The sequence below is a fragment of the Alligator mississippiensis genome, chromosome 9 (genome assembly GCF_030867095.1).
Source record: "Alligator mississippiensis isolate rAllMis1 chromosome 9, rAllMis1, whole genome shotgun sequence".
NCBI classification, from domain to species: domain Eukaryota; kingdom Metazoa; phylum Chordata; order Crocodylia; family Alligatoridae; genus Alligator; species Alligator mississippiensis.
This window is the reverse complement of record NC_081832.1, coordinates 69,765,954-69,790,479: the sequence shown is the minus strand read 5'-3', so window position 1 is coordinate 69,790,479 and position 24,526 is coordinate 69,765,954. Positions and strand designations below refer to the sequence as shown.

At 43.5% G+C, this 24,526-nt stretch overlaps 1 protein-coding gene across 1 annotated transcript; it reads left to right on the top strand.

Annotated features, from left to right (window-relative positions):
- The first annotated feature begins 348 nt into the window (after positions 1-348).
- VDAC1 (voltage dependent anion channel 1) lies at positions 349-23,943 on the top strand. The gene is made up of 9 exons (XM_006262156.4): positions 349-432; positions 8,491-8,560; positions 9,527-9,576; positions 12,412-12,564; positions 12,660-12,712; positions 18,656-18,883; positions 21,689-21,839; positions 22,388-22,445; positions 22,993-23,943. The coding sequence occupies exons 2-9, from the start codon at positions 8,494-8,496 to the stop codon at positions 23,082-23,084; spliced, it is 852 nt and encodes a 283-aa protein (XP_006262218.1). The 5' UTR covers positions 349-432; positions 8,491-8,493; the 3' UTR covers positions 23,085-23,943.
- The last annotated feature ends 583 nt before the right edge of the window (positions 23,944-24,526 follow it).

The following is a 24,526-nucleotide window of genomic DNA, read 5'->3' as shown; positions in this document are numbered from 1 at the left end:
TGATTCGGGACCACTTCGCCCCCCGACTCGACGGCCGTCTCCTGCTCTCGGCCGGCCTCTCGCGCCCACCGACCCTGCATCACCGCTCAGCAGGAAGAAGTCCCCATACCCCAGTGTCACCCCCCCGTCCCTTTCTTCCCCCCACTCCCTTGCTGGTGCTGGGCAGCTCCTTGGACCCCTGCCCCGGGGAGGGGGCAGGGGGAGCTTCCTTGTCGTCCAAGATTGGGGGGAAAAAAGCACATCCTGTTCCCCTTCCACCCTGCTGCGCGGTGCCAGGCCCGCCCGCATCCTCCCGGGCTCTGCCTCCGCCTCCGCCCTGCTCCTTCCTTTGCCCGCCCCCGCCGCTCAGAGCCCGGCTGCAGCCGCTGCAGCGCCCGTGCGAGCGAGCGAGCCAGCGAGGCAGGGAGGCGCCTGGAGCCCGCGGGGCCGCAGGTAACGGGGCCGGGGGGATGCATCCCGGGGCCGGGGTTCGCATGCGGGTCCTGCGCCGAGCACCGCGGGCTGGCGGGCGCGGCCCGGGCGGCGGCGCGGGCTGGAGGTGACCTTCCCGCGGCGCGGCAGGGCCCGGGAGGCCTCGCTGCCCTGACTCAGCCCCTGCGCCGGGCCCGCGGGGATGCTCCCCGCGCCTCTCCATCGGCCTCAGGCCCCAGGGAGCCTCAGCCCGCGCTTCTCCCGGGGGCCAGGCCGGGACACACGTTTCGGGGCCTGCGTAGCCCTGGAGGGGCTCATCCAGGTGGCACAAAGGTCTGTCCATCGCGTGGCCGCCGGAGCCCCCCTCACTTCTGCACGCGTAGCCTCGCCTTCGCCGTTCCCGGGTCCGGAGGGAGCAAAGGTCGCCGCGGCTCCACCCGCAGCGCCGGCCCAGCCGTGGTGTCGGCCGGTCTGACCCCTCGGTTTAGCCCGTCCGGGCCACCGCCGCCGCGTGAGAGACGCGGGCGAATCGGGCCGAGCGAGTCCTCGCCAGAGCGGGAGAGAGACCAGAAGCGAACGCGGGCAGCGCGCCCTGGTTGCGCGTGCCGTTCAGCATCGTGTCTTGGTTAATGTTAATCTGGGGCAAGGCGCCTGTCGGAGGTGAAGGGGTGCAGGTCGTAGCCGTGTTGGTCTAAGGACACGGGCGGACAAGGTTCTTTGGGTGAATCTCAAATCTTTTATTCGCCCAGCTTCAATAGTTGGAAAAAAATATTTAAGCAAGCTTTCGGGTTCGCCAGGCCGAGTCAGAGGTGAATTCCCTTTCTGTGGGGCAGGCACCGCAGTGGGGAGCAGCAAGCGAGTCTGCCTCTGCCTAGCAGCAGGTGGGCTGGAGATGTACCTTGCAGAGGGACTAAATCAGTGCCCTCGCCCCTCTGCCTAGTCACAGCCTGGCTTGGACCCACTCTTTCCAGTGGTGGTAAGGCGGCTCAGCCAACATGGTCCCTGGCTATTTGTTAAAGCAAAAAACCACAGCTCCAAGCGGAGCAGAATTCACCGACGCTGTTGGGTTCGGCCTCCCGGGATAGCAGTAAAACCGAGTCCATGTTGGATTTGATGTTGCCCAACAACGGCAGAAGCCATGTAATTCAGGTTGTATTGGAGGATCACAGAAAATTTTGTCTTCTCATTCATGTGACATTTTTCAGACTTTCTCTGAAGACCGACTTGTACACTGCAGACCTCTCAAAAATGCCACCCGGAACAAGAAAAAACAAACTTCATGCAACTCCCTACTTGTTCCTTTCATTTTTACCCATCCTTCTCTGTACTCTTTCTCTGTCGTCTTCCTACTCTTCTGTCTGATTGTATGGTGGGGCCTGAACGGGGTGGCCCGGATCAGTCTGTTGCTATGGCAGCCGGCGATGTCCCCGGTTCAGGGGGTGACTTTCCTGTAGGAGGAAATCTGCAGGATCAAAGCAGCGAGAAGGCAAATCCCAAACAGGAATTTTGGTGATTTAGCAAATGAAACGCACGCTCATATAAGATTAAATATGATAAATGCTTTTTTCTCCTGGGAAAGGAATCAGCAAAACAATATATGCTGGAGGACCAACATTTAATGGGTCCACTCCTCTGATGTGGGTGTGTGTAGATGACATGGTAGACATCGTATGGCATAAAGAGTGCCTGGTGCCCTTGTCAGGGTCTCACTGCTACCCCCTGTGTCTTGATACCTGGTGGCATTGTGCTACACTGGTGCTGTAACAGTGTATCTCCTAGGCTAGCTGGGCCTATTATTCCACTGTCTACCAGACTGGGGCAGGGAGAATTGTATCCCTGGCTTTGGTTTAATATATATCTTAAATCATACAAATAAACAGGAAAAGGCTTCAGTGAAATGAAGTCTGTATCTACTGCATTTTCACCTGTAGAATCAAGAGCAGACACTTTAAAAAAATTTCCTTAATTCCCTAAACACAGATCATTAAACTAGGTTTATACATATGTGCTAAAGGTCTCCTAAAAATGTTTATTATTTGATAAATCCTAAAGAGAGAGGAACCACTAGTATGTGGAATACATCAGTATTTAAGGCCTGTTTATTTGGTCTGTCATGTGTTGGTTTGGGGTGGTTTAAAACATGTGTGCTAGCTCAGGAAACTACCAGTGAGCCCCTGCAAACTGTTTCATGAAGTCCGTGGGGTGCTGCGGGGGCTCAGGAGCATGCTTGGGTACAACAGCTGGCTGGCTTCAGGCTTAAGTTGGAAGTCACTGTGGTGACTTAGTTATATGGCTTCAGTGGAGTTGTACAATTGTGCAGAGTTTATGCTTCAGCACTTAATTCATGTGTAAGGCAAAGCGTTCACAAAGTGTGTACCTAGCTCCAGATTCTGGAGAACCTGATGTGTGGGTTTAGTTGAAGACATCATTTCAGTGGTAGTGCTGGTGTTTTAAGTTGACCACATGCAGAAGTCGTGTCAGGATTTGGCCCATAGGGCCTGATCAATACCTGAACAGACTTGTTTTTTGGACAGGAGCTGTAGTTTGAGGCACTGATGGCTGTTTTCCGTGTAGATCGTTTTTCCATAGGAACAGAGGACTGAAAGGAGTGTCTCTGGCCACTAGATCCAGTCCCCTGCATTATCTGCAAGCAAACATTTACCTACAGGTGCCAAAAATGTGCATTCCAACCCTCGCATGCCACAGCGACAAGGCACAGCACCAGATATGCAAATAATCCCCTGTACAGCAGTTCAGTGTTTTGCAGTTTTATGGTACAAACTACTACCCCTCATTTTGTAATATTATTTTTAATTTATGAATTAAACTTTGGCCCGAGAACCCAGAACATTGCTTACAGTTGTGCCTCTGTGCACTTGAAGATCATTATCCCAGCTGTTGAATCAGATGTCTTAGGTTTGTGGATCATAAGGCACAAACCAAGGTGTTGTTCTGCCTTCTGGTCTGCACAGGGAGATTGTAATTTGTCTCATAATCTGTGGTTTTGTATTGCTGTGATGTGCACCAGTCACTCGTTGTTTAGTGAACATATCCTTGGCCTGTATTATGGAAAGACTGCATTTAAAGTGCTTTAAAAAGAATTCTTATGTGGAAACAGTGAAATTAAAGTGCTTAAAAATTCAGTTAGGACTAGTCTTTACAGAGATGTATTTATAAAGTCATATTTATATGGGCAGATTGGCTTGAACTGAGGGGTAAATGCAGACTTAATTTGTTAGTCCTTAATCAAACTGTCGGTCATTGACTTTACTGGGAATTATCCCTGGGTCTTTATTGTGTTTTCCATCATAAACATATTACATCTAGCATGTACATTAGTAGTAAAACTAAAAGAAAAGTTGATAGTGTGTACCAGGAAATTTAAGAGAATTTTATCAGTTCATCCCAGTCATGAGACAGGAGCAAAAAGTCTGATTTAAAATACATTTTTAAAGTATGACACCTGTCACAGGCAAGATTCCCAAAACTGCTGTGAACTGAAAACTTGCCTCATAATATTTGAAAACTTTTAGGGCTAAATTCAGCCCTTCTGGAAGATCTTTAATTTCTATGGACTCTTTAACCAGGGCTGAATATCACCTGTGTCATCTGCAGAAATTAGAAGCTCCCACAAACTCCAAAGCAAGCTCCACATTTTTCCCTACAATTTTGAGCGTAGTGCTTATGAAAGAGTGGTCCTAACAGCACCAGTCTGAGTCAAATAACTCAGAGTTTCCCAAATAGCCCTGCCAATACCTCAGTCCTGAGTCACACTGCTTCCTTCTCCCTGGAGCAGGGATTGAGTCATATTGTAGCTTTGAGATATCCACACAGAAGTCTGGAATAAAACCAGAATGCTTTGTTTTACTTGTGACCTGATTTGAGTCCACATCCGGGGATTTGAGAGGTGAAAGACAAGAGTTTGTGCTTGTTACAGCCTTAGGTCCTGGTTGTTTGCAAGTTTTATTCCTGGTTAAGAAGGTTGGTTTTTACCACCTGCTGGCTTATATCCTAGGACTGATTTTACTTTTATTTGCTAAAACAGGGAACCTCTGATCAGTGACTGATGTGAACAGAAGTAGTTATATTTTCTTTTTCGGTCACAGTAAGATTAATCGTGATGTACATTATAGCATGTTTTCATGTTTGTCAATTCCAGATACCTTTTCCTGCACATTAGATTGCCTTACGTTATAGATGTGCAGTGGACAAGACTTTAGCTTTTAATGTTGTTCCTTAATTTTAGTAATTGCATAACAGAAGATGTGATCCTCTCCCACTGTCCTATAACCATGGCCCAGTCTGCTGCATTATAACAGTGTGTCACAACTGATTCATCATACAAGCATGGCTGATTCTCTCTGCTGATAGCGTGCCAGTGATAATATCTTAGCACTGAACACTGGGAAGCTGACTCTGTACTCTGTTGCACTTCGATAAAACCAAGCAGATGCATTGGCTTTTGTGGATTACTTGCTTACAACCAGAGTAGCCCAACTATCTGCAGTGAAGTTGCACACCTGTTTAGTGAAAGCATAATTTAGCCCTATCAGGTTTGATACAGGTATACTATGGATAAAAACAAGAAATGCAGAACACAATCCTCATGAAGACAGGTCAGGACAGACAACTCTGAATCAAAGTGATTATAAAGATGTTTTAGAAATGCATCCAAAATGCTTATCTGGAGAACATACGGGATTCTGTTGAGTGGTAGCAGGGTGAGTTCTCTTCCACAGCAAACTTTCCTGCTTGTTAGATGTGAGGATTTTTTGATGATACCGTCTGGTCTTTTAATAATGTATTTCAGGGGTTGCTAACATCTAGCATGCATGCCACCAATGGCATGGGCAGCCTCTGTGTGGCAGATTGGGAAGGGGACACTAAGTACAGTGGCAGATAGGGCAAGGAGCAGAAAATGGAGCAGCAGATCAGACAGGGAGCACAGGGCAGGAAGTAGAAAGCGGGACAGTTGATTGGGTAGGGAAGAGGATCAGAGTGGCATTGAGGGAGGATGTGGGGCTAACTTGTGGTATATAGAGTGGTCACCGTAGAGGACACTGTGGTTTTCTGCTACTCTGTCCTCTATTGATAAGAAACTGGATGCCTTTATGTCCTTTATTTCTCTCCTCAAGAGAAAACTAGAGGACATAAAGGTGTCTGGTTTTGTATCCATACAGGACAGAGGACAACTGGACTGTCTTCTGTGATGGCCACCCTAGTGGCACACCTGCCAGAAAGCTTGGCCTCCACTCATGTATCGCACTGCATTCCAGTGAGATTTCACTGCTTTGATTGGAAAGAGGCATTGTCTAAACCAGTGGCTTTCAACCTTTTTGAACCAGGACCCATTTGTAAACACCAATAGCCAGTCCCAACCCAGTGGCCCTCACTCCTGACCCATTGCTGCCTGCCCCCGGGGTCCCCAGTGTGCGGGGCAGGGGAGGTGTGTGTGGAGCACAGGGGGCCCCAAGCAGCCCCTTGTAGGCTGGAACTGCCAGCCTGCAAAGGAAAAGCCATGGTTTCCCATGTTTTCCTCCTTTAAAGGAGAATCCATTTTTAAAGTTTGTTTGTGACCCTTTCGTATATTCTTGCCACCCACTTTTGGGTTGTGGCCCACAGGTTGAGAAAGCTGGTTTAAACTGCAGGTGGCCTTGGCCTTGAAACATTGCAAAATGCCCAGGATTTTGGGCCTGCTCTCATGTGCAGCCTTGACTCTTTCTGTGGAGCGATCTGTGCACTGAGGGCAACACTGTAAAATGTTTTTAAATGTGATGGCATGTGGCCTTAATCAGGAGCAGAACAGCCACTTCCTTAATAAGGCAGAAGCATTAACTGATTTTGTTGGGCAGAAGGCAGGGCAATGAGTTATAAAATAACTCACTGAGAGGCATGAGCTGTTGTAGGCTACAACCTACTCCATCAGATGCTATGAATGGACTTGCAAAATTAGTTTTGGATTTTTCTAGAATCATATCTGACTAACTGCTAAAAGTATTTTCCACTGTAGGCAGTGATGCTTATAAAAATTAACTCTGGGCTGCTAGCACAAAAAAGGAGGAGTCAAATTCAGGCAAATGTAAGCAGTTGCAACTCCACTGGAACTTGAGGTCTGAAGTATTCCTCCTGTTTAAGCATTAGCTGCTTGAAGTCAGGTCATTTCTCCTCAGATGATTTATGACACGTCCTACTAGTTAACTTTTACTATACGGAAATTGCCAGTGTCTTTGATGAATAATGATATCGTGTAGCCTGGGTGGCTGAGTCTAGATCAGCGATTTTCAACCTTTTTTTCATTTGCGGGCCCCTTTGGAAATTTGGAATGAGGTGCAGATCCCTTTGGACATTTTGAATGGAGGTGCAGACCCCTTTGAATTGTAAGTGTGGGTATTAACATACTTTTGATTGATCATAGTAATCTTTTGCGGACCCTTAAACATAGTCTGTGGACCCCAGAGATCTGCAGACTACAGGTTGACAACTACCGGTCTAGATCATATATGCTACATTTCCTTCTGTTATTTAACATGTATTCTGAGAAGACAGTTCAGTTAGAATTAGCCACCAGGCCTGCTTTTTTGTACCCTCTTATGTAAGAGCAAGATTCTGCTATCACAGGCAACAACCTGTTGAAGTGAATGGCTGAAGCATTAAGTGGCTGTTAAAAGTGCCTGTCAGATATTAATGGGGTTGCAATGCTAAAAAAAACAACAAATTGCATCTGAGTCTGAAGCAAAACAGAAGAAGAAGCAGCACCCTGCTGCATTTATCTTTGGAGCGGGTTTCTTTCTTGTTTCTGGTGTTTTTTTGCGCTGCGCTGAGGAATAGTTCTGTAGCTTTCAACTGGCATTTCACAGCTTTGTGATATTTAAGAACTGGTTACCCTGGTAGAAAATGCCCCCTATATATTTGAACTCTCTTTAAGTGGAATTATGTCTTTGATTACAAAAAACCCTTCTAGGACCTGGTGAACATGAAATCGCTCTGCAGCATCTGGGACAAATAGGGAGGGAGAAACCACTGGCTTTGTGATGATTAGGGAGCAAGAGAAGAAGATATGATGAAAAATATCTGCTGACCTTGAGTGACCCCTTCAAGAAATCAAAAGGAAAACTTGAAGCTCACTACTTTATACAAACCTTGGCAAGAGGGGGATAGTTTGCTTCTAACAGAGGACTGTCTCCTCTTCTGTGCAATGAGACAGCTCTCTGTAGGTGTGGAATACAGGCAGATAGGATGTATCCTTCTAGGGGAGCTGTATGGAAATTTGGGTCAAATCCTATGGGTTTTGGGGCATCAACAGTGAACAAGCCTGAAACACAAGTTTCCTATCTTAGGCTCCTCATCCTGTACCTTGATTTTGCACAGTGCTCTAATTTTGTATCTGATTGGCATGGACAGGGAAAACCGATGGCTGCCTGATTGGATGCATTCTATATTGGCACCTTTTTGTACGGTGAATTCTGTGTTTCTCCCCACTGATCAACAGAAGGGAACTTTATAATATATGCCCAAATAACAATATCTTAGTAAAAGAGAGTTAAAGGTAAAGAATAACTTGGAATAGATTTTGCTGGTATAAATTATTGAACTGTGGGGTCAGACGACCGCAGCTCATTTAGCCTGTGCCTGGAATCAGGCCCTGAGAGCTAGAGGAATTTAGAGGCAGCTTCTCCTAAGCGCACGAAGTTAAGACATCTGGCTTGCTCATGGTCTAGACTGATTACTACTACATATTCATTTAGATTAATTTCAAGAAATGGGCACCAGGAGAAATGTTAACGAGAAAAAGGAAGTAGTTCTAATTTGATTGATTTCTGAGGCACAGGACGTTTCTTTTTGTTTGTTTTCTGTATTTATTTATATGCATTTGCTTTGTAAGCTGCTACAGACAACATGGCAAATTGAGCCATTGGCACCTTTTTGGCCAATACAAAAAATACCAGTACTGCTGTAGATACTTTAGCCAGGTCTTACCTGATGGGTAGAAAAGGACATTAATGTTGTAGGAGCTTTGCTTTAATTATCGGCAAGAAAAACAAGTCTGAACTTTCTAATTTCTGTTTTTGTTTTTTGCAGAAAATGGCTGTTCCACCTACTTACGTTGATCTAGGAAAATCTGCCAGAGATGTTTTCACCAAGGGATACGGTAAATAATGACAAAAGGGATTCACAGTTTTTTATTAAATGCCCAGCTCCTGAAACTGTCCAGCTAGGATCCAACTACTTCCTGGCGCTAGTGGAAATTCCAGTAGGTGCCATTTGAAAACGCTACTTAGTTTCTCCTGCTCTGTTTTCTGCTGATTTCTAATGGAAAACCAGCGGTCCCAGGAGCTGACAGACCTGCGGACGTGTTGCAGAGCTAGGAACTAGCTGAAACCAGAGACATGCAGCTGAATGTTTTCACCTAAAATTTCTACTCAGTCTTGATCAGCATATTTGTTTTTAGCTGTTGACAGCCAGTTTAATCCGGCTTGCCATTGTGTGATGGCTACTGTGAGTGCTTTCTGTGATGAGGAAACATTTTTTTTCTGCAGATAAAGTTATGTAGGTTCGGGTGGTGCTGCATGGTTGAGTTTTACCTGGTGTTCCTCATTATGATACTGGAGGAATTTGAGATTACAACCTGAGATTTAGATTGCTGTTCCTGCAGGCTTGTGAAAGCAGATGGGGATCTTATTGTTCTCTTGTGATTGGAGATTGGCAGTGCACCAGGTTGCAAGACACCGGTGTCCAGTATGTTCTGTTGAAAAGTATGGTACTTTATATCACAGATAGTATTACTGAACTCAATAGTGTTATTTATCGAATGGGGTACTATGGAGTAATGGAGTATGAGTAAAAATATTCCAATCAAACCGTGTCCTAGTGGCACAACTCAAGTCAATACAACTACTATAGTAAGGTGTACTACCCAATATGAATCTAAGTGAAATAATGTCTCTAGTAGAAAGCAAATAAGAGAAGCTGCTGTATTTTGTGGCATACACTTTTTTTCCTTGGGTAGTGTACAGGAGACAAGCAGGGAGCTATAAAATATAAACCAGAAGTGCTGCTTTCTGTATGGTGCTCTTTCAAATTAGTATTACAAATTCCTGTTTTTATTATCTTTCAGGTTTTGGCTTAATAAAACTTGATTTGAAAACAAAATCTGAAAATGGACTGGTGAGTTCATAAAGCAAAAACATTAATAACTATCAAACCATGTGGTTGTTATGCTTAATATCCATGTTTATTATGGCCTCTTTTCTAAAAGTGAAAATATGCATCCTATACCTTTCACACCCTGGATTATATTATGATGTAGCGATACTATATTTTGCAAAGTTATCTTTCTGTAATGAGGATGTGTGTATGGTACAGTAGATTTACTTGTTTGCAGTGTGCACATTGCATCTTTTATATGAAATACTAGCTGAACTTTTGCATTTTAAGAGGGAGGTAAAATTACAGCATTACTTGCTTTTTCGCCCTACTAATATTTCCCTTGCTAATATTTCAGGCTCATCATTTCCACTTTATGTTATTTTTAGGTGCTTTATCACCCTTTTACTGGGTGCTGTTTTGGTGCAGATTTGTAGGTTGGAATAATTTCCTGCTAGAGAACATTGATCTGTACCGGTGGTTCTCAGCCTTTTTGTACCAGGACCCAGGATCCATTTGTAAACATGGATGGCCAGTCCCAACCCAGTGCCCGTCCCTCTCAACCCTCTACCCCCCCGTGTGTGGGCCGGGGGGCCCCCAAGCAGCCCCTTGCAGGCTGGAACTCTGCCAGCCTGCAAGGAAAAAGCCACCGTTTCCCATGTTTTTCTATTTTAAAGGAGAATCCACTTGTAAAGTTTGTTTGCAACTCTTTCATATATTTTTGCGACCCACTTCTGGGTTGTGACCCGCCTGTTGAAAAAATTTTATCTATACCACTTTCTGTGAGAGATTTCTGCAGAAGCTCTACTGTGAGGTGTATTCTGCAGTGTGTGTGTGATGGGCTTCCGAAAAGTTTAAGATCCAGAATAATATTTTTCTTTTTAGCATCTCATGGATTTCATTCCCTTCTCTGTTCTCATATCCCAGAATCTTCTAGCTCCACAGAATTAGTTGCAATTTCAATGACATTTTTTGATGAAATTTGAAATTTTGCCGCCCCCCCCAAGGAATTACATTTTGTGTAAATGTCCTTTTTTTTTTTTTTTGAGATAGGAAGAGCCCTATCCCCTCTCCCTCAACTCATGTCTTCCATAGTCCTGCAATCTGTGCAGTAGCTTTTTTGACACTGTCTCTTCCCTGCTTTTTAGAGGAATGAGGACTAGGAGGAGGGAATAATCCCTCTCTCATAGCTTACTGAATGGGCTGAGCAGAAGAAATCATGAACTTGGACTTGCAAGGGCTCCTAGATCGACCCTTGCTTTTCTCTGCATTTGCTTTAGTTTAACTATGAGAAAGTGTGTAGGATCAAATCTCTGCGCTCTGGTGGCATGTATATTAGTTCTTGGAAGCACTGTCGCCACCTTAGGTGCCGAGTATGTGTGGGCCTGAGGACCCTGGCCCCCCTTGGGAAGAAGGTAAGGTGATCACCCATCCCTAATTGGGTAGGACCAAGACAGTCTCAGAATGGGGACATAAAGTCCTGGTCCTGGGCTGCATGACTCCAGGACAACATTTGTCCCGGATTCCCAGTATCGTGCAGGGATCCGGGTTTTCTGTTCACTGCAGAAAAACGTGGAAACGGCGGGTTTTCCCTTGCAGGCTGGCAGAGTTCCAGCTGCAAGGGGCTGTGGGGAGTGGGGTACAGGGGGTGCCACATGCATGTGTGTACACGCACACACATGCATGTGGCCAGGAATACAGGCCTAGGCAGTGGTGGACAGCAGCTCCCCCTGTTGCCTGCAGGTAAGTTTATGGGGGCAGGGCAGATTGAGGCCCCTGTGGTGAGGGAGGGAGGAGGGCAGGAGCTTGGCCTGGGGGCGCTGCCCAGCCAGGGTGGTGCACGGGGCCTGGGCAGGAAGCAGGACAACCATGGGCAGCTCATTCGGGGTGGGGTGGACCCAGCTTCCTGTCACTACGTGAACTTGCAAGTGCCAGGCATCTGCCCCCCCCAGATTTGTGTGCAGGATGGGGGTGCACTGCACTGTGGGCTTGGGGCTTCCCGTCCTGCTGCCCTGCCTCCTGGGAGCCCCATGCCACCAAGTTGAGGTGCCCCCTGCCTGCACGGCAGCAGTGGGGGTGACGGTGCAGAGTTGTGCCCCTTGCTGCTGCTGGGTGGGCAGGGGGTGCCTTGCCATGGTGGCACAGCCAGTGCAGGAGGGCAGCGGGGCAGGGAGCGCCGAGCCCACAGTGGGCAGCTTGCACCCCCCCATGGGCTCTGCTTGGCTCTGCTCTGGCCATGCCATTGTGGGGAGAAGAGGGGGCATCATCTTAGGCTTCTCCCTGGCAAAAATAAGTTGGTGCCTATGTGCACACATGGAGCGCTTTGTCCCTACAGCAGAACTTCTGAAACTGTGATCTCCCAGAAAACCTTCATGGAAAACTGATGCATTTTTCTCATGAACGTATGTTCCTATATGAATGTAACTGCAGATGGATTAGGGCAGGAAAGGATTGAAATGCCAAGATGAAGGACTTATTTGTAGACTTGAGATGGAAGCAAGTTCATTTCACATTATTTATCTTGCAAAGTAACAATTATCAAACCAGTATCTTGTGTTACATTGGCAATGAAATTATTTATGCCCCTATCATAAGCACATTCTTTAAATGGGAAGTCGTCTTTGTTTTGGCTGCATTGGAATCTGCTCAGGGTATGTGTGTACTGATATTAATAACAAGCAAGCATCTAAAAAGCTTTTCAAAGAGGCTGTTATACTGAATGCTGCCCCTAAAGTACATTATATACAATTATAGCAATATATCTTAGCAATATATAGTCCATTATAGCAATATATCTTTATTTTCCTGTATTTATCTACATTATATGTTATATATCTTTATTTTCCTTTCCTTTAGGAATTTACAAGCTCAGGTTCAGCAAACTCAGAGACAAGCAAAGTTACTGGCAGTTTGGAAACAAAATACAAATGGATCGAATATGGCTTGACATTCACAGAAAAGTGGAACACTGATAATACACTAGGCACAGAGATAACAGTTGAAGATCAGGTAATTTTTGGCTAAAGAAACATAATATACCAGTTTTCTTATTGCAGCATCCTTTTCAATTATAAATGCAACTGGTACATTTGTTTTTTGTTCAGCTTGCACATGGACTGAAGTTGACCTTTGACTCCTCGTTCTCTCCTAACACTGGGTAAGAAGCGAGTAAGTTTGATTGGGTGGCAAAAAGATATCTTTTTAGTTTAGTTTCCTAGAGCATCATAGTTCTTTCAGTCCTTCCAACCTGACACAGAAGAACAGAGGGGAACTAGTCTGTGTATAATCAAGTTATGTCCCATCTCATTAAGACTTACAATTACAAATTCCTTCTAAACATAACTTACATCAAGCCAAGTTTTCAGTTTATAATAATTTGAAAATTAGAGTCACAGATGGCATTGGGTGAAACAGTTTTGGTTTTGGTCATTGTATCTTAATCCTGATCAGGTCATATAAAATGTCTGCTTAGACCGCACTGGAACAAAAAGGACCCAAACAAATCAGCAGTAAGGCACAGATTAATGAGTGCTGCCAGCCAGCTAGCTGACTGCTGGAATAGGTCAGTTCAGTAATTGGTGTCTTTTTCCAAGATGAATTTACAGCGTATATTCTTGCAGGTTGTAGCGTGACTTGGTTAGGGATGAATGTGATTTCTATCAGGGTGACTGGATACTGTTATTTTATGTGGGCCAAAGAGGACTAGGCAGCTGTAAAACTAGGTTGTTGTTGATTTTTCTCCAGATGATTTTTCTCGGCCAGATATTGCTGATGATTCAAGGTATCCCATATATTAGTTTCCATTAGCTCACAACACTGCAGGTAACCAAGGTTGTAGTCAGCATGAATGTTTCATCCCAAATTACAGGCCTAGTGTTTTTCATTTTGAATTGTTTTCTTTCTGAAGACCAGATACTCTATTTGGCTTCAGTCTTTTAGTGAAATAATCTCTGGTTTTTGAAAGTAAATTATTATACGATTGGAGTTGAAAGCAAATCGCGAATTATAGTTCTAGGTTTATCTCACAAGAGTTCCTCAGGCATTATAGTGTCAGCCTCATAACTGACATGGAGATTTCCCTGTGGGAGGCCATAAAATTGGAATAAACTAGGCCAGGTTCTACCCAGACATGACTCCACTAAAATCACTGGGGACATACCAGGTATGAGTTTGGTATGTCTCTTTTCCTTTCTCTTTTGTCCTTGATGAGTCCATTAATTCAAGAAAGGATTTTTGGAAATGCTTAGTATTGGCCTCTGTCCATTCCTACTGATATTATTAGATGTTATATCATTGACTTAATGGGAATGGGACCTGGAGAACCCTGAGTGCATTTGATATTTCCACTCCACGTCTTTAACTTCTTCCTTTTGTGCTGGTGGTGAAAAGGTGGTTTCAGTAGTGAATATGGTGGGGTCATGTAAAGTTTAGAAAATGTTCCAGAAAGTAAAAGGATAGAAAAATTGGTATAAAAGACCAATACCTTCAAGATGAAACTGGAAGCTTATCTTGCTGGGATCCTATGACCCCAGCTGACTTCCTGCCCTTTGGGCAGGGGGCTGGACTCGATGATCTTCCGAGGTCCCTTCCAGCCCTAATGTCTCTGAAATCTATGAAATACAAATGAGTTAACAGGTCTTCAAACTTTTTACAGTTGAATTAGAATTTTGCTTTAAAATTGCAGTAAGATCCATGTATTTGGAGCATCTCTGGGAAATGAGTAAAAAAAACCAGCAAAAGAAATGTACTGATGTCATTTTCTCCAAATTTGCAGATGGAATAAATTGTAATTTTCAAGGAGGAGAAAAATAGATCTTCAAAAAGATCAGTTTGAATATAATGAAGTTATGTTCTCTTAAGTTAATGAGAACCTGCTCCCTTGATGTAGACAAACCCAAGGATGTATGAGAAAAATATAATTTGGACAAGACTATAGAACGCAGAACAAGGAGCAAGTGATAAAAGCAGCAAGTGTATATGTAGCTATAAGGGAAAACATGTGTGTTCGTTGTTTGAACTGGTGGCTTTTTTCATAACTACATGCAATAGACTTTATAACGCTTTGTATATGACAGTTGGGTGCATCTACGCAAGATGCTTGCTGTGGAGAAAACTAATTAATTCCACAGTAAAGTGTTGCAGGCTACATGTGCGACCCTATTAGGGTGGAATAAACTAATTGACTCTGTTGCAGGATAGTACTGCCGGATACAAGTACTATCCTGTGGCGGCGTAAATAATGTCACCACAGCGCATGTGTACACAGTGACTTGGTTGGCTGGGGCATGAGGGTGCTACAGTGCCAGAGCTGCCTACCAGCTGGCTCTGCACTATAGCACTGTCGTGCACCAGCCAATTCCTCTGCAGCATGTTGAGCCAGGGGGAATAGCTCTGGGCTGGCAGGCTGAACCCCTGGACTCCTGCCAGCCAGGGCTGCTCCATCCCAGCTCAGTGTGCTGCGTTCCTGGGCACACATGAAGATGCTGTGCCTGGGAGCAATAAGCTCCAGTGCAAACTATGTCAGAGTTCGTTGTTTCACATTAATTTCATGTGTAGATGCACCAGCGAGTGGCTAGTTAGAGCTAGTTCTTTAAATGAATTGCAAAGTCCTCATCTTGGAAGCTGTAGGCAAGCTGATAACCCTACAAACCTTTATGATACAGTATGTGGTGACATCCTGTAGTTAATTGGGGTTATGTAAATAGTACTTGACTAGGACTGGCCAACTACCGCTGGTGTTCTGTGGCAAATTCAAATTGTTATCTCTTAGTTCCTGCCAGGTCTGTCTCTTCCCCAAACATTAAAAAACAAATAGGAGTAGTAAAATGTAAAGGAGTGCTCTTTTCACTTCAAGATTAGATTACTGCATTTACTTATTGCTTATTGCTCTTTATCTGCTTCCAAATTCACTCGAAGGCTCTACCCAGCACATCATGCAGCCACTCTATTGGAAAAAGATGCAAGGAGGTTAAAGCTCTGCATGCTCTGTTTGGCTTTTGTCTGCTAGGTCCTGATCTAGCCTTTAAAGCTGTTATCAAGGTAGGGCCTCACTGCCGGAGAGAACACTTCTCCCTCTGTGGACAGCTGGTACAAGAGTGCTTGAGATGACATTTGCAGGAGATAGGGAGGGTTTGGCTTTCAAGGCAGCTCACTACAGTACTTACCACGGAAGATCAGAATGAGCCAGGGCCTATTTTAAGATCATGATATGAGTCCCGCTCTTTGTGCAAGCCTCTCTACATTAACCTCTCTAGTGTGGGAGAATGACACAGCTTAATTTCTCTTGGATGCAATGAAAGAAAAAAGTAATAGTGACTGTACTAAGGAGTGATGGAGGATAGAGGCTTTCTGAATGGAAACAGTACATTTCTTGAGCTGCATTTGGTGCCTAAATTAGGCTATGGTGGGGGTTGGCATTGACTGTAGATTTATAGGCAGATGCACATGGTCCAAATTCTTTGGGTTTCTTCAGATTTTTATTTAATCTGTTGAAAAATGTGGCTGTTTTGTATGGATGGAGCTGTGGAGTGATGACCTATGGTGTGTAGATTCTCCAAAGCAGCAGTCAGATGCAGGATTAACAGTTGCTGTGAAAGTGGGATGATAGACCATTTGTTTCTAAAGATTGGTTCAGAACAGCTATCCCAGTTTATGGAAAGCTAAAGAAATCTTTCGACTTGTAAAATGCTGCTTATGCTGCCTGGCTGCAGTACTCTACTGACCTCTGCTGTGGTAAATCTAATGGAACAGCCAGGCTTTTTCACACGCATTTGTTGAATGGCAACATGCAAGTAGAAATATTTATAATAGCCCTGTATAACTGGATAATAAAATGAATTACTGTAAGACTGGAGGATGTTCAGTAAAGTGACCAACCAACCTGGATTTCCTGAAACAATTCTGAATGGGACTGGTCCGTGAATTTGGTCCTAGATATGCACTGCAAGTGTTCTGCTGATGCAAGGGCTATATGGCTTCCGATTCAGAGTAATTAGCTCGTCTGCAGTGTAGCATACAGCAGCTGTGTTAACCAGAACCAGAATTAATGTACATTACTTCCAGTTCCAGAGGTCTGAGGAGCATATAGAAATGTCTCAGATATTTCTCCCTTACGGTTGGTCACTTTAATGTTAAGGCAAGGAGTGTTTTAATCTGCACAATCAAGGAAAAAGAATTAGGAGTCAGATAACAAGGGCTGTTAGCACAGGTTAATCAACAGGAGGTACACTCTCATTGCTATGTGAAAATCACTGCTGCTAATAGAAGCTGAGGAAGATGGAGACTAGGATGTTGGGTGATGATTGCAGTGATAATTTCAGTCATAGAGAATAGACATAGACACAAAGAACAGTCATAGACACAAAGATCGGATGTATGACAGAGAATGTCTGTTCTCATTCGATAGCAAGAATGGAAAGTTATTACGCCAAATACAAGGGTTGTGTAAACTTGTTAGGCAACCAACAGTCACTTGACCAAGCAAACTTTGTTTCCTGGTTTGACAGAAGTTTCTAATTTTAAGGGTAAATTATTGAAGGTCAAGTTATGGTCAAAGAAAAACTAGATAAAGCAGAGCAGAAAGAATGTATAAATCAGTTGGGATGAAAAAATACTTTTTGTATTTTAAATCAACTCAGAAGATCACTGTAAAGGAACTGCCAAATGTATATAACTTGTTCAAACAGTAATCTCCATGGAAGGTAGGAACTCCGTCAAATAAGGTTATAATCATTGTTACTAGGAAATTGCCCGTCAAGAATGACCGGGGGTGGGGGCGGGGGGGCAGCCAGGGATGGAGCCCTGTGTCTGGCCCTGCACCTCCCTCCTTCCCCTGCCCCCTGCTGCTCTTCATGCGGTCCTGCTGTACCCTCGCTTCAGGTCCAACTCCACTGTCCCCCCCCCCCCCCCCCCCCCCCTTTGGGTCCGACCCCACTCCACCCCTCCCCTCCCCCATGCCACTTTGGGTCCAGCCCCATTCCCCTCCCCCCCCCCACCGCTTTGGTATGGCCCTGCTCTCCTTCCTCCCCCCCACCGCCGCTTTGGGTCCAACACCATTCCCCCACTTTCCCCCCTGTCACTTTGGGTCCACCTGGCCTGCATCTGCCTCCCTCCCCGCTCCCTTCCCTCCCTGCCCACCGCCTCCCCCTTGCTGCCTGGGGGGCATCTGGGCTAGGCGGCATGGGGCTCCACCACTGTTATCCCCCTCTTCGCCGTCAGGCAGGGAAGTGGGGGGGAAGCCCTGCTGCGGATGGCCAGCCGTGTTCCCCACCACCAAACTTCCCTGGCAGCAGTGCAAACTTGGGCCCGCAGAGTCCGGCCCGTGCAGCCAATCATTGCCCGCCCGCTCAGTAGCGTATGCGCAGTTGGTCAGACGTATTACAAACAGACAGACAGAGAGACAGACAAAGACTTTTATTTTATTATAGTAAAGACCAAAGGATGAAATCAAATTTCTGGGAGAAGGGAGGGAGGAAAAGGGTACTACTTCCTGCTTGAATTACAATTCAGAAAGATGCTGAAGTATCTATTTGGTTTTAAATGTGTGAACAATCTTGACTGCAGTCTATGTAAAGTTAGGCAGATATTCTCATGCCTGTCTGAATTTTGGCTTTAGTTAATAAAATCATATAGTAAGGTTGTCTGTTCCCCTATGCTTAACAGTGAATTTTGTTCACAGAGTTTCCATCTATTTAGCATATAGAGGGACAAGACTTGAGGTGATGAGTGAAACTGTGCTAATTTACCCCATTTGCAAATCTGGCCCAATACATAATGCGTTTGCAAATAGAAGTTTCAAAGGCTTTGCCTTTCATATATTGTCATTTGAAATGCAGGATGGTGCACACAAGCCTCAGCGTTCTGAATGCTCACTTTCCATTTTATTGCTCCATGTTGCTATAATTAACTGCAAATGAATTAGGTTTTTGCACATCGAAAATGTGAGACAGTTGTAAGGAGGTGACATATCCCGTGGATCTTCAGGTATGCGTAGTTTGTCTTCAATGCTGCTATTTTGGGTTGAATTAACAATGGATTAAAGTAGTTGCTACTTATGAGTGGTTGCTTTATCATAAAATAATGTTGTGGGATTTTTCTTTAGGAAAAAAAGCGCTAAAATTAAGACAGGATACAAACGAGAACACATCAATCTGGGCTGTGATATGGATTTTGATATTGCTGGCCCTTCAGTACGTGGAGCTGTGGTGGTTGGCTATGAAGGCTGGTTGGCAGGTTACCAAATGAATTTTGAGACGACTAAGTCCAGAGTAACTCAGAGCAACTTTGCTGTTGGCTACAAGACTGATGAATTCCAGCTTCACACTAACGTGTAAGTACCAGTAAGCAGACAGCCAAATGTATGTGGCTCTTTAAATTCGTAATGAAGGGGAAAGGTTGAAGTCAGTAAGAGGGAGAATAATCAATTTAGCACCAACTCTTCCCTTACTGAGAACCAACAGAAATGGAGAAGCTTGAATCTCTGATGTGCCTAGGTTTTGCCTGGCAGCTGCAGCTGAGGGAGCAAGAGCATTATCACTTGCCCATTTCTGGGCATCAAATTGATCCCGAGTAAGAGAGAGAGCCCAACATTCAATTTTAATAGATTTTGATTGTAATAGCAATAAAAACCACGCAAGATCTATGTGTGTTTTCTTCATGCAAGAGAAAATAAAAGCAAGCTCTGGAGTAATGCAACCTGAAATAGAATGGAGGGTGATGATTTGGCACCAGAGAAAAGAGTTGTCAAATGATAAGCAAGGACAGAAAAGATCAAATGAAACTCAAGAGGGAGAGAATGAAAGTTTGATGAGATTGTAGACCTAATCTTGAGACGTGTCAAAATCAGAATTCCTAACACAAACACTTGTCATTTGTGCATGAAAATAGCATGAAAAGGGAGGACTAAGTGTTGTGAACATCTTCAGTTATTTTCTAATGAAAAGTAATACTTCTGCCTTTTTGGAGAAGAAGTTTTCTCAATCTAAGTGGTTTCTCTTTTTTCGCCCCGTTGTAATGGGATAGTAGGTGTGTTAGCAGGGCTATTGCAAACTGTTTCCATTTGGGACTTGAACAGTTTTTCTGCTCTCTGAGCTGCCTCTTCAAAGGCAGTTCTGTTCTGTTTCCTGCTGTTTTGCAGAGATCTGATTTAGCAAGCCTTTAAAGAACAATTGAATCTTCACAGGCCAGAGGGTACCTTTGAAGGACTGCCGAATTGAAAAAGTGTGAACAGAGAACTCTTGTCCAAACAATACGCCTGTTCCTTCCACGCCATCCAAAGTTATTGGTTGTTCCATTAAGTGCTCTCAAAGGTTTTCCCCACAGTACCCTCTACCAGTTCAAGTGCAGCCTGTTGCTATAAAATGTTATAATTTTTTTCCCAATGAAAGCAACAGTAAGAAAGAATTGCTAAAAAGTATAAAAAGATCTCAGCCCCCTCTGCTCTCTCTTCGACCCCTACAAACCTCTATCTTAGATGCTACTCCTCAAGATTATATTATGTATTTGGCATTAGCAGTGTGTTTAATATTCTCAGCTTTAGGTATTAGGCCAGTTTTGATGCGACCAGGTCTGATGGGCTCAGCCTTCTGTAGCAGTAATATGATGGTACTCTATCAGGTGTCTTTATATTTCATTTTAACATTTCAGTTAAAAAAGTTGGCATCTAACTAGCACTAAGGCCCTGACATCCTCCAGAAGATGCAGGAAAGATTGAGTTTATAACTGGAATTCCATCATTCCCATGCACACATTATGCTTGGATGGTTCAGCATTTTCAGAGGCAGTGGTGCCTAGTGGCTAAATCAGCCAGCTGCGGACTTGGGAAACCTCCATTCTGCCACAGTTTGCTGAGTGACCTGGGACAGGTCACTTCATCACATTCTGCCTCAGTTTCTCCATCTGTAAAATGGAGATAATGATACTTACCTGGTGATAAGTATATAAGAGCCAATCATTCTCTCATAAAGAGTCATGATATTAAATAACATGCAATGTAATATCTTGGTCTGAGGCAGGGCCAGGCAGAATTTCTCTTCTAAATATGACTTTTTAGCTTCTGTGAGCACAGCTCAAGCCCTGGTGTGGCAGGACAAACACAGCTGTGTGAGAAGGTTGCACATAATTAGGGACCTCCTGAAAGTGTGATTTTGCACATTTTATGAAATCCAGCAATGCCAGCAAATCCATGAAATAAAAGAAAACTTAGTAAAATGCTGGCTTCCCAGAAGTGAGTCTTGCTGCTCAAAGGGCTGCTGGCAAGATGGCTTTTAGCCCCGCCCCTTGTTACTGATTGGCTGCAAGGGCTGCCCATCATGGCCCTGCCCCTCTCCAATCAATGGCGGGGGTGGGGTTGCATGACGAACAGCCAATCAGCCATGAGGGTGGGGCAGTATGACAGGAAGCCCTTGTAGTCAATCAACAGTGAAGGGTGGGGCCGCCAGGGTCCCTTGGCCAATCAAAGGTGTGGGGAGGACCTTCCGCACTCCACCTGCCAAATGGCTGCCCAGTCCCGTGTTCTACCTGCAAAATCAGCGGGCAGCTGCCTCGAATTCAGGAGGTCCTTGCACATAATTTGTTTGTCTAAGCAGCTCTCAGTACTTTTCGATTCCTTACTTTTCATGACTAGCAATTACATGGGTGTTACTGAACTTCAGTCCTACAGAAAGTACTTCTGTTCTTGTCCGGAAGAATATATTTGACTATTAAAAGCTGCTGCTATTACTTGAACTTGTCAATAGGGATCAGTATTGTTTTCCGTCTAACTTTTCTACAATAATAAACATTGGATTGCATTGGAAAATGCTGCATGGACTCCCAAGGGGGACAGGGTTTGGATTGCTTAGATGCATAGAATGTATCATATATGGACCGTGTTTGCTCTGTGGATTCCAACGACTGAAAGTGGAAATTCTCATAACTGTGAACCAATTTCTGATTAGTTTTAGGGATGGTTTATTGAAACAAAACTGTAATGCTTGAATTCTCATAATTAATCTAGTCCATTGTTTCAATTCTGCGTGGTTGTTATAGCGTTATGAAACCAGCTGTAAGTGAAAACTTTATTGATGTGGACTGTATTGAAGAACCTTAACATTTCATTGTGCAATTTAACATTTCATTAATGTGCTTGTTACAGGAATGATGGAACAGAATTTGGAGGCTCCATTTACCAGAAGGTGAATGATAAATTGGAAACTGCTGTCAATCTTGCTTGGACAGCTGGAAATAGCAACACTCGCTTTGGAATAGCAGCCAAATATCAGATTGATCCAGATGCATCTTTCTCTGTGAGTGCCATACATGGGCAGTGATAACAACTGAAAATGAGTTCTTTAATGGATATTTAACTATAGGCATTACTTATCTGCACTCTACATTACAGAAAGTTTCAAACTTGATTATAACTTGCTTTGGAGTCACTGGGTCAGATACCTTGATGTAAACCATGGGCGAATTGAATTCATTCTCTGTAATTTTGCTCTTCCTCAGCCTCAAACATACATTCTGAGGAAACTGCTGACTGTCTGGTTCAAAGCAATACAGTGTTGTCATGTCATTGAGCTGCCATATAGGAGAACAATTACATGAAGTAGAAGAGAGGATTCTCTTGTATTTTAGTTTCATTACAGTACTTTCAAAGTTGGTTGATAAAACATTGGTCTATATAGGAAATAGTCAGTAGGATTGTACTGATACAAAGAGTGGCAGAATTTGGTCCATATACTGTAATAGGTTATCAACATGAAAAGGTAAAAGACTGTTCATATTTTAAGTATCAAAGACTTTGGAAGAAACGTACCAGGATACTGAGTGGTGTACTTTTTTTCTTCTGTAGGCTAAAGTGAACAACTCCAGTCTTATTGGTTTAGGATACACTCAGACTTTGAAGCCAGGTAAGCATATGCAGAAGAAATAAATGTTGTTCTACTTGTCAACATGAGGACTGACTATCTTAGGGACTTATTTTTCCAAACGCTTTAGGCATATGGTCAGGAATATAATTATCAGAGAGAAACTGTATGTCAAATGAGCAGTTGTATGTATAAAAACCCAATTAGCAAGTGCATTTGTAGTAATCGGGAGTTCTTTTGTTGTAAGTCTCTTGATTCAAAGCATGACATACCTAAACTCCCCTGGGCCAGGAACAAGAATGTAATAATGCTGATCATGGATTTAGTATAGTACAATGAAGTTACTGTCAGTTTAAACTGATGGACATGAATTCTTATAGTTTTACATTTAGTGCTTTTTCATCCATAGGCTCTAAGTCTTGATTTTTTTTTGCCATTCTCATTCACTTTCTACCTTACTCCAAAAGTAGGCCCACTGAAATCAGTAGAGTACATGACCAGTCACCATACATAACGATAGGAGAATTTAGTGCTGCTACTTGTTTTCATATTTACTTTCCCTCTCTGTTTCGGTCTCTTCTCTCCCTAGGAATCAAGCTCACGTTGTCTGCTTTGTTGGATGGGAAGAATGTTAATGCAGGTGGTCACAAACTTGGTCTAGGATTGGAATTTGAAGCATAAAAAAGAATTGCACAATCACTAATTTGAAAACACCTTACAGCATAGCTACCTTCAGAATTTAGTGTATCTTTCAATGTTTTATGTCTGGGATGCAAGTATTGCTATGTATCAGTCATGCTAAACCTGGCTAAAGACAGCTAAGCTTTAAAGTGTTGTTCTTTAAGAAGTGGAGAAAAAATTTTTTTTAAAGATCCTGATTCCAGGCTTTTTTGGAACGCTGTTGCCCATCACAGCTGCCACGTACACATTACAAGGGATGTAAAGGTACTGATTTACCCTTAAAGTAATGTCTAGATAACTAAAGGCAGACTAGTGTGATGTAGAAACTAGGACTTTGAAAATTGCAGATCATGATAGTGAAATCTTAATTCAGGAAGCAGTTTTCTGAGACTAAATGTTCAATTTCAATCCAGGACAGTGTGCAAACTTGTCTGAAAAAGGGATATCTTTAGATCAATAATTTGTATATGGTTTCAGTTTTATTTAGTTATCTTACACTTACAGTTGTCTTCAGAGTGCTTGAGAATGTCCACCTTGTATAATTTCAGTGTGGAGAAGGTTTGATGCGACTCAGCCAATAAAACTTGTCCTGTGTTGTGATTCCTTTCCCTTGCACTAAATATGGAAAAGCTTGTAAGACAGAGCCATAAGCAGGGAAGAGTCTTTGTAACTGTAATCACATAGTGGCATCACTTTAAATTTGAAATGGACTTTTGTTTTATTATGACTTTTTTTAGCAATTTAATGGGTACATTTTTAGAGTCTTCCATTTTGTGTGGAACTAGACCCCAAAGTGCTGTACTTGACACTACTTAAAATGAAAAAAACAAACCCACTTCAATAAAATATTGAAACATCACCTTTTACATGGTCTTTATGTTAATTGTGGAAATAATTTCATAATAATTCCTTGGTTTGTATAAAGACAAACAGGCATCGCCTTCTACTGCTGTTAATTATTTTTTACCCTAACTTATTTCTCTTTAAAATGACAAATAAATTGTGTGGGGGATTTGTCAACTAGAACAACTCATTCAACAGATTCTTGTAATTCAGTCTTTTACTTAAGACAGGAATTTTTAAGAATTCACTTGATTTTTTTCTTGTGGTTCTTTGCAAATATAGCACAATCGTATGACTCTCAAACTAGAATATCAAGATACAGCTTATGCTGTTGATTGACAACAATCAAAACCTGTAATATTTGTGAGAATGAGTGTCAACTACAATCTGACAAGGTTGAGTAGATGTGATATCTTTTATTAGATCAACTGAGAAGTTGTAAAAAAGGTCTTGGCAAGTTTTTTTCCAACTACTACATCCCCACCAGGGAGTGGGTCCCATACAAGGTCCTGTCCCCACGAACCCCTGCGGTTTATGATTCATTGACGCCAGTAGTTACTGGGTGTGATGGGCATGGGGCAAAATGGCGCCTCCAGCCC